The 11,147-nt window shown below is 38.4% G+C and overlaps 1 protein-coding gene across 2 annotated transcripts in view; it reads left to right on the top strand.

Annotated features, from left to right (window-relative positions):
* The first annotated feature begins 566 nt into the window (after positions 1-566).
* Positions 567-11,147, top strand: part of gtf2a1l (general transcription factor IIA, 1-like) — a 26,338-nt gene continuing 15,757 nt past the window's right edge. Inside the window, exons 1-7 of one of the 2 annotated variants that reach the window (XM_016567232.1) lie at positions 567-827; positions 911-1,012; positions 2,556-2,676; positions 3,020-3,066; positions 4,491-4,584; positions 7,164-7,510; positions 8,851-9,042. In XM_016567232.1, the coding sequence (XP_016422718.1) occupies positions 801-827; positions 911-1,012; positions 2,556-2,676; positions 3,020-3,066; positions 4,491-4,584; positions 7,164-7,510; positions 8,851-9,042 (930 nt within the window). In that variant the 5' untranslated portion in view covers positions 567-800. The remainder of the gene's footprint in view (positions 828-910; positions 1,013-2,555; positions 2,677-3,019; positions 3,067-4,490; positions 4,585-7,163; positions 7,511-8,850; positions 9,043-11,147) is intronic. The other variant, XM_016567231.1, reaches the window with a different exon arrangement.

Here is an 11,147-nt window from a genome sequence, read left to right as displayed (position 1 = left end):
CACTTCAATGGAAATCAGCTACTGTGACAGATCAGACAGTTCAAAGCACGTTGCATAACATCAACATCCACCCACAGGAAGCACTACCACAGTCAATACATTGTCCTGACAGTGAAGCACGAAGGTTAGAGTGAGGGGGAATGATATTTAATATATAACGATGATGGGGAGATGACATTTACCAGCAGCCATATCACCCTGCAACCCAAGACTGGTTACCCACTGAAGCTATCATCCAGGTGGATGCTGCACACTGCTGGTGGATGAGGAGATACCCCCTCACAATGTAAAGCGCTTTGAGTGCCTAGAAAAGTGCTATATAAATGTAATGAATTATTATTATTATTATTTTGTAGTCTTTTGAAAGGATAACATATAGAAATTACTTTAACAAATAAACCTAACTAGTTGGAAGTGGAACGGAAACTACGGAAAAAAATAGTTACAATCAGATTTTGATCAGACGCTTGATAATAAATAAATACAGATTACAGATTATGTAACATAAGTCACTTTCTGAAAAGCAAGAGAAAGAATTTATTTATTCTTTTTTTATTTGTTTTTTTTTATGCAAACTAGGTTGTGACGTCGTTTACGCGTTAAAGGGACGCGTCCAGTTTTTCCTCATTTTATGTTTTGCATCATATTTTCTTCACCTCATTGCGTGATCATTTGTGATTTATGCATCGACCTTTGGCAGTGCAGCATCAGCGTCTCGTTTGCTGTGGTTTGTAATGAGTTTAAAGAAGATCAGGGCTTCATAAACTCTTAATTGACGGCCAGCTGTGTCAGCTGAAGGCATGATGCTGTCAAGCGCTAACACGCTGGTGAGTCAGGAGCGCTTCTCAAACGCGTTTAGTTGGTGGGAAAGTGATGAGAGATTTGAGATACAGTGTGCTTGCTCGTTCAGCCGAAGCTGTATCTGTCCGTCATCGAGGATGTGATCGAGAGCATCAGAGAGCTGTTTTGTGATGAAGGAGTGGAGGGACGAGTGCTGGACAACCTCAGACAGGTAACAGTCACCTATTAAAGACTGGCTTTGACATGATATAATATTAAACCTGCTTGTGAGCTGCGCTGATTTCTGATGGTGATAATGTGATCACGACAGTGGCATACCCGCACATCTGGATGCGTTTACACTCGACATGCGACCTGTGTCCAGATGTCGTCCACATACACACTGAAAAGACCAGCGTAAACGCGCTTCTGATGCGAATGTTATCCGATCAGCGTGTCCTGGTCCAGAGGTAGTTTTTTAGAAAATAGTTTTCCAAAGAAAACCCACCACTTCGGGTAGACTTTGCACCGCAGACTTTTTTAAATATTGCGCGGGAAATACAGATCCGATCGGTTATCCAGATCGAGAAGTCCGCTGATGTTGCCAAGTGTAAACGCGCCGTGTCCTGATTGACTGATGATCGATCTGCTTGATCAGATCACGGTGATCGCATGTTAATGCCAAGTGTAAACGCAGCCTTAGAGGCCCCCCGCAAAGAACGAGATGGGGCCCCTCCCACCAGCAGCGATGTCATTTACGAACATTTATTTTGCACCTGCTGCAATTATACTACGGAGTTCGTTTCTCCCATTTACATAACTGATTTCATGCAACTGCATTTCATGCTAATGGCCAGCACGTTTCAGTTCAAACACTGTCCTATAAGACTCGCTAACTGTTCAATTATACAAGCAAAATTCATGTCTTTCAGTAAGAAAAGCGTTTTGTTGCCAAAGTCTTTGACTGCAGCTTTAATGTCGATGTAGCGAGCGCGGGCATTCTCAATACTTAGAGCTAACTGGACAGTCTTCTTTCTTGTAACATTGTGCTCCAGAGAAATGTCTTGATCACTTCCAGTTTCGAGAACGAACGATTAATTGCATGACAAGCTCTGGTGACAAGTCGTCAGTGAACCGCTAAAGCGTTTGCCATTGAAACAGGTCAGCGGAGCAGGGCACAAAAAACCTATAAATATATTTCACTTAAATCATTAACAGATTAACAAAACGAAAGAAAAAAACAAGTGTGCTGAGTTTCTATTCATTGTGACGCGATCCACAGTTCACATAAAGGAAAACCAGGCGGAAAGCCGTTCTCTATTTTGCAAAAGCGTTACAGTTTTATTTTATTTTCTTTCTTTCTATTATTATTATGTATTATTATTATTATTATGTATTATTATTATTATTATTTTGCCAAGGCTATACAGTGATGAATGATGTCTTGCTTGTATGATCAACCAGCGTTGGCTTTAGTTTCCCTTTAAATTAATTTGTTTTGGCTTGAAGTTTATATAGCCTAAATACTGTTAACTTTAGAGGATTTGTTGTGGAGGGATGGGAATAAAATAGCCTGTGTTTATAATGTTTGTAAACATTTTGATTTACCGGTATTTTAGTCTTCATTATTTCTGAATGTAATAGGCTAATAAAATGCGACGTATGTTTTTTCCTCTCGAAACGCAATTTTATACAAGTAGCGTTTTTTAACATGGTTAATTTTCACAAGGGTAGTTGCTCTGATGTGTGTGTGTGTGTGTTTTACTGTGTTTCAGCTCTGGGAGTCAAAGGTCATTCAGTCTAAGGCTGTGGAGGGTTTCATGAAAGACAACAATCCGTCCAATTTTGTTCTGCAGCTTCCAGCGAACTACTCTCAGAGTCTCCATAAACCCACCGGTCTGTTCTGCATCTCAATCACTGTGTTTTCAGTCCACAGCTAATGCAATCGTAATAAATACACGCCGTTACGGCTGCTAGCATCAAGTTAAACGGTCTAAACTGCAATGTTTAACATGTTTGTAACACTAGCACTTCCATCTGTGTGATCATTTTGTTTTACCAGAGACCAGTACCTCTAGTTGAATGAACTCATGCAGGGTTACAGAGCTGGTTTCAGTTACTGTGATCTCAATCACTGATCATTACCTGTGATCAGTGTCTCTCACAACATGCGTTTGCTTTCACACTTTGTCTGTTTTGTTTGTTCATTTATATTTAACGTTTTGCTGTCTGTTCTCAGTTGTCATTCCAGCAGCTCAGAATGTGCCGAGTTTCTCCTCCAAAGCAGTAAGTCAACAAACACAGACCGTCTGTAGTGTACAGGATATATTTCACAGCTATTTAAGGTCACTGGTTTTTCAGATGATCATGTTCAGTACTCAGCATTATAACCTCTTGAACTGTGTATCCAGTGATTCATGCTTGATCCTATGAAGCTGCTGTATCAAACTTTGCTGTTAAACCTGTTTCACTCTCAATCTCCTCATCTCTTCTGTCGTCTGATAGTTTAGAGTGTTTTATCCAGTCAAAGCTCTTTTACTGTAATTGTACAAACGTCCAGCTTCAGCTGGAGCTTCTCGTGTCAAATCTTGACTGATTTTGATCAAGTAAAGGTCAGAATAACTGCAGTAATATCTCCAGATGAACACTTACTGGACTGAAGCAGCTCAGCTTTACTTGATTCTCCATCAATCATGTTTTAGAGTCTCAAATCTGATCCTCAGGATCTTTTGAGGAGCGTTTGTTTCCAGAAGCTTTACTTTCACTGTTCCTCAGCGGAGGAATGATCTTCACAAGCCTCCAGAACATCTCACATCTTCTGAGGAGCCTTTATTTCTTCAGCTCTCAATCGCTGCATTATATGTTTGGAGCATTTCACTCTCATCTTACTGAGACATATTACTGGAGATATAGAGCGACGCCTGATATTTAGATCATTTTATGTCAGTATCTGCTGTATACTGTTATAAATATCTCATTTATTTACATCACAAGCATCAGAATTTCATCGTATAAATATCAGCATCTGCAGCAAATATTTTGCAGCATATTTTTGCTCCATCTCTGAATAAAATTGAGCCTTTTCCCCCCTCCGCATTCTTACTATATCAGACTATGTGAGCCATAAAAGCCTGATGGATCAAATATTATATACAACACATTACATTAACACTTAGCCATTTAGCAGGTGCTTTTATCCAAAGTGACTTACAAATGAGGACAATAGAAGCAATCAATCCAACAAAAGAGCAGTAATGTGTAAGTGCTGTGACAAGTCTCAGTTAGGCTAATGCAGTATATATAGCAAGGCTTTTTAAAATGTATAATAAATAAAAATAAAACAAGTAGATAGAATAGAAATTGAATAGAGAATGCAAGTGTTAGAGGGACAAGTTTTTTTCTAAAAAAACAAATAGAAAAAATAGATTTAGAATAGAGAGTGCTAGAGTTAGAGGGTCAAATGGCGATAACATAAAACACATTTTGTAATGTTTAATTTTGGATTTTAGTTTATTTTTGTTTAAAGGTTTAATAAACTGTTTGTTTTTTCTGACTATTTCATATGTCAGGCTTTACAGGGTTAATATTGATCACACATATTAAATAATGCAGGTTCTCCTTTAAGATCTCACTGAGCTCCTGTAGATTCTGATCTGCTCAGGTGAAGTTTAGAGTGAAATGAAAGTGTACAGACTCTGCATGTGTTTCAGAGCAGCTGTGGTTCTGTCGCGACCTTCTCTCTGCCGGCTGGAATCACGTATCCAGTGCAGATCCCCGCAGGCGTCACGCTGCAGACGGCCTCAGGTCAGACACTCTCTCACACACACACACACACACACACTCACACACACTCACACACTCACGCACACACTCACACTCACACTCACACACACGCACATGCATGCACACACACACGCACACTCACACTCATGCACTCACACACATGCACACTCACACACATGCACTCGCGCACGCACACTCACACACACACTCACACTCTCACACTCACACACGCGCTCACGCACACTCACACTCACACACTCACTCACACTCGCGCACACTCATACTCACACACTCACGCACACTCACACTCTCACACACGCTCACGCTCACACACACACTCACACTCACTCACACTCACACTCGCGCACACACTCACAGTCACACTCACGCACACGCACACACTCACGCACACGCATGCACACACACGCACACTCACACTCATGCACACACACACACGCACACTCACACTCATTCACACACACACACTCACACTCGCACACACGCACACTCGCTCACGCACACTCACACTCACTCACACACTCACACTCGCGCACACTCTCTCGCGCACACACACTCTCTCGCACTCTCTCACACTCACACACTCTCTCGCACTCTCTCACACTCACACACACTCTCTCGCACTCTCTCACACTCACACACACTCTCACTCGCACACGCACACACACACGCACACACTCGCGCACACATACACATACATACATACAACTTTCTACCATCCGTTCCTGGAAATTATATTAAATTTAAATTACTGGTTGATATGTCCCGATCTCAATAAAGTTTACACACACTTTTTGGTCCGTGAATTAGATCTCGCTCGGCTCGCACGCTGTCGAGGTTTGGCCAGGACCGGTTCCAGAATTGAATCACTGAGGCTGCTTTCACATATATTTTATGTTCAGTGTCAATCACTGCTATTTCGAGAGTGAATCCCGCATAAATATGCGTATGTCATTCCCGAAACTTTGCAGGGTGTATGTGTCCGAAAAACGAATGTTTCAAACAAATTCTGAACAGATTATACCAGAAAGTGCCTCCCTTTATCACTAAAAAGCGTCACTCATCTTCGTTCATCGCGATATTCCAAAGTTCCATTATAATCAATGAAGCGCTCTAAACTGCACAATGAATTTCTTATTTACATCGCACTTAGTCATGAGATGATTCACAAGCGTGCAAAAGTGCTCTTAAAAACTGCGGCGTTTCTGACAAAACGTTTCTGATTGGCCATTGTGTTCAAGAAATCAACAGATATGTCTATGATTGGCTACATTGCTCAACGCTGTAAAAACACGGTGAGGGGCCGACATCAGGGATTCCATGACTAACAATTTGGGAGGGGGGCATGCCCCTTGCCCCTCCCTTATGTCGCCCATGTGTGTGTGTGTGTGTGTGTGTGTATATATATATATACACACACACACACACACACACACACACACACACACAGTGAAAACAGGCAGATAGAATAGAAAAAGAATATAGAAAGCTAGTGTTAGCTTTTTTCTTTTAGAAAAACAGTTAGAAAACACTAAATAATAATAATAAATAAAAAAGAAAACAAATAGATAAAATAGAATTAGAATAGAGAGTGCTAGAGTTAGAGGGTCAAATAAAGATGGAAGAGGTGTGTTTTTAGCCGATTCTTGAAGATGGCTAAGGACTCAGCTGCTGGGATAGAGTTGGGTATTTTCAGGCACAGTGAACTTGAAACATTAATTTGAGTTAAAATTATTTAGCTTGCAGAGTGATGGAGGACTTAGTAAAAAGGACATTCAGTAATCCTAAAAACAGGTTCAGATGAATGTTAAAGTGTCTGGATCCAGCATGGTCTGCCACATCAGATCATTCACATGCTGCAGTGTGTTTAATCATGTCTGAGTTACACTTATGAACTCAGCAGCTCTAATCAGAGGCGGACAGTAGTGAAGTATTTGTACTTGACTCGAGTAAATTAAAAAGTGTCTGTACTTTATCAGACTGTTTTTCTTTTACTTCAATACATTCCAAAGCATAATGTCATAGTTTTTACTGCACTACGTTTCATAAATAAAAGTTGTTGTTGTTTTTTACCTTTAATACTTAAGAATATAAAAAATGTAGTACTTTCTTGTACTCAAATAAAACTTTGAATTACTTTTACTTGAGTAAAAGTAAGAAAGTACTAGATTTCTAATGTGATTTAAGTATTAAATTATATTTAATATGAAACGTAGTGCAGTAAAAAGTACAATATTATGCTTTGGAATGTAAAGAAAAACACTCTGATAAAGCACAGACACTTGAAAAGTACTTTTAAACCAGAGTAAAAATACTTCACTACTATCCGCCTCTGGCTCTAAACTGGCAATTTTCAAAATGTAAAGCGTGGAGAATTATGATAAACAAAATAAAGTGATTTGGTTTATTACACTGAGTAAATAAATAAAGGCAAATATTAGTCTTGTCAGTAGATCATAGCTGTGCCTCTCTGAATGGAGATTAGCAGAAGCTGTAAACAGACTGAGATGGAGTTGAAGAGTCCACTAACGGCTCTGTGCTGCTGTAAATGATCTGAACTGGCAGCATGACTCTCTCCTCAGGGCATTTCTATAAGGTGAATGTTCCTGTGATGGTGACGCGAGGAGCTCAGCATGTGCTGAACCCCGCGGCTGTGGCCCGCAGCAGCGCTCTGACCCATCTGTCTGATCCGGGTCCAGCAGCTTCAGTGTGTGAGACGCCTTTGAACCGCCAGAGCGCTGACGGAGCCTCGCTGTCCGCCTCTAACGCTCAGAGCGAGTTCACACTGGACGGCATTGAGTTCAGCCCGCAGCCCGCCGACATGAGCACTCCGCCGGCTCAGGCGCTGCGCTCCGATTACAGCCGGCAGCAGAGAGAGCAGTCCACTGCCCTTCCAGACCTGCAGACTGAAGCTGCTCCTGACATCAAGGTGAACACGACAGCAGTGCTGAGTTCTAGTCACTACCACCTCCAGACTCATTCCACCTGAGCAATACAGGACTGCACATCTCCGGAAATAACTTCTCAAATCCTTTCCTCTGTAAATAGCTCATTTGTGCGTTTATAATTCTGTCTGTGTTGATATATATTTTCTATACATTTCTATTGCTATATAGTTTTTTTTTTTTATTCGTTGTCTATTCTATTTATTATTAGTGTTATTTCATTTTATTAGCTTAAATTATATGTACACTGCCGTTCAAAAGTTTGGGATCACTAAGATTTTAATGTTTTTAATGGAGTCTCTTATGCTCATCAGGACTGTATTTATAATTTTATCAAAAATACAGAAAAAATAGTAATTTTGAGAAATATAATTGCAATAATAAATACTGTAAATAAATGCTCTTCTTTTTATTCATCAAAGAATCGTGACAAAAAATATATCACCAGTCCCCAAAAATATGAAGCAGCACAACAGTTTCCAGCACTGATAATAAATCAGCATATTAGAATGATTTCTGAAGATCATGTGACACTGAAGACTGGAGTAATGATGCTGAAAACACAGCTGCACATCACAGAAATACATTATATTTTTAAGTTAAATAAGTTTATTAAAATAGAAAACTTATTTTAAATTGCAATAATATTTCACAAAATGGCTTGAGAATTTTTTTTTTCTGTATTTTTGATCAAATAAATGCAGACTTTGAGCATAAAAAAACATTAAAAATCTTACTCATCCCAAACTTTTAAACGGCACTGTATGTCTGTACTTTCTGTACTGGACGAATTCCTCGTGTGTGTGTGTGTGTATAAACACACTTGGCAATAAAGCTCTTTCCGATTCTGATTCTGAAAGGGAAGTGACATCAAGTAATACTCACAGATAACAACAAATGCATTTTGCCCTCTGCTGGAATAAGATTGGTAACTTCTCTCTACCTCGTCTGTACGGAAAGACCAAAACAAAGCAAGTAAATATGAATTATAGTGATTCTGGAATTTTAAAAAATCATCATAAAACGGCAATAGTTAGAGAGAATTATTTGGCCATTGTTTGAAAGTGTTTGCGAAACCCATTGAAAAATGTGGATGTAAATCAGATTGTAACAAAGTCTGTGAGTGAGATTTGAGAGCTGAGAAGAGAAAATCATATGGGTTACTTTGAGATGACAGGAGTGTGAGTAAATAAGAGATTTTTCATTTCAGTTCACCTGAAAAAAACTGTCCTCACGTAGCCTTGTGGTTCTTGTGGTTTCAATGTAGAAACACTGCTGCTGAGAGATTGTGGTTATAAACACGACTCTGATGATGCTTCCTCAGCTTGAGACGGAGCTGCAGACCGAGCTCAAATTCAACCAGCTGCTGGACATCACACAGCTGGACGGAGTCGCTGACAGCAGCTCAGACACGGAGGAAGATGATGATGATGACGATGACCTGGGGCTCGTTGGAGAGAAGGAGTTTCTGGGAATGATCAATGCCACTGAGGAGGAGGAGCTGGAAGAGGAAGAGGTAATGATAGCACTTACAGCCTTAAACTGAAGCTTTCTCTTAGTCGTCGTGTTTTTTTCTTTGTTATAAATGTAAGCTGTATGCAGCTCATATATATGTTCTGAAAGTTTTTTTTTGCTTGAAATGAGGTTGTTACGATATCACAATTTTCGATACCATTGATATTTCTTTCAAATTTCAATTCTGATGTATCAGGAAAAGCTAATACTAGCAGCGAGTGATTTTTCTTTCTTTTGTTATTTAAGACAGCAGCTTTAAGACTGAAAGCACGGATCCATTATACTGACACACATCAGGTGTTCCTCAAACTGCTTATGTTCCCTTAAGACATTAACTGTATTCAGTGGTGGAAAGAGTACTTAGAAATTGTACTTAAGTAAAAGTATCGCTACTTAAGGAATAATTTACTTGAGTACAAGTAAAAGTACTGAAAATTAATATGACTCGAGTAAGAGTAAAAAAGTAGTTTGCTGAAAAGTTTGCTACTCCAGTTACTGCGTTACAAAGTACTTTAGTATTATTTTTCTATTTTTACCTGAAATGAGACGATGTGAGCATTATGGGGCAGGGTTAACCCTAACCCTAACACTCATGTACTTTAATATCTGTTTCACAAGTGAGACCCAGGAAATCCCTTATATGGACAAATGCATCAGATATCACTACAGCTGAATAACATGCAGATAGAGATGCTTTGACTGAAGGTTTATTGTCTTCCACGTTTCATCAATTGCAACGCTAATTGATAGGGATGCACCGAAATGAAAATTCTTGGCCGGAGCCGAACAAAATGAAACACTGGGCCGAAGGGCGAATACCGAACTCGGTGTTTAGCATTTTTCTCCCCATGTATGCCTATTTTGCCTTTTTTTTTTTTTCAACATTGCATAAATTAAATAGCCAAAATGTGCTTTTTACTGTTTTGTCCTGCTTTTCAAATAAAAAATAAATTACAAAACAACTATTTAAAAATATTTACTTAACACTGAACATTTTTTTTTTACATTCTAGCAGACATTATACCAACAAAGCACAATTTCACTTAAAATTAACAAGTTAGTAAAATAATATTTTTTGGCCATTTTTGAGACTTGAATCGGGCATGTATTTTTTACTTTACAAATAATTCAGATAGGCAGATAGAATAGTACAAATAGGCAGCCTTGCTGAGCAGAAGAGAATTCTTTTAAAACATTAGAATTAGGGCTGTCAGTTTAACGCGTTAACTTAATTAACTAGTTATAAAAAAATAATGCGATTTAAAATATTTTAACGCAGTTAACGCACTGGCCCCACCCCCAGACCTGTACATCATCTTACATTTCTTACTGTTGACAAATATGATGCAGGACAACAACTCCATAAATGCAGTTATGCCCTAAAATTCAAGATATTGGTGCAAAAATGCCCCTGTATGTGTTTTTGCCTCATATTTATTTCATACGATGTCAGCAATGGAGAGCCGTATTAGCTACACGAGTGCTGATTTTGTCCCGAATATCACAAGTTTAAATGTGATTTTATACAACAGTTCAGTAAATAAGAAGTTGATATTGTGTTATATTTTAAACACAATATTATGTGTTTTTGCTCAATTTGGCAAAGAATATATTACCTTTAAAGCCACAGCAGAACTGTTGTGGCTCTCCGAGCAACACAGCAGTGTTTAGTTTCTGAAGGAATCCACGTTCTGAACGAATTGTGTGAATCAATGATTCAAAAGCCCATTCATAAAGAGGGCCATTTACTTCATTCCTGAATGAATCAGCCGTTTGAACGAATCGAATGAAGGCATTTACCGCCACCTGCTGGCAGATTTAGTTTCTTATTTAGAGTTTTATTTAATAATAATAATTATTATTATTATTGTTAATAATAATAATAATAATAATAATAATAATAATAATAATAATAATAATAATAATAATAATAATAATAATAATAATAATAATAATAATAATAATAATAATAATAATAATAATAATAATAATAATAATAATAATAATAATAATAACATTAAAGGGATAGTTCACCCAAAAAAATTAAATTCTGTCATTTACTCTCACGTCCCTCATGTTGTTTCAAACCTTTCTTTTGTGGAACAT

Source organism: Sinocyclocheilus rhinocerous, unplaced genomic scaffold (genome assembly GCF_001515625.1).
Source record: "Sinocyclocheilus rhinocerous isolate Xijiao unplaced genomic scaffold, SAMN03320098_v1.1 scaffold3398, whole genome shotgun sequence".
NCBI lineage: Eukaryota > Metazoa > Chordata > Actinopteri > Cypriniformes > Cyprinidae > Sinocyclocheilus > Sinocyclocheilus rhinocerous.
The sequence above is the reverse complement of the archived record's forward strand: the minus strand, read 5'-3'. Positions and strand labels throughout refer to the sequence as shown.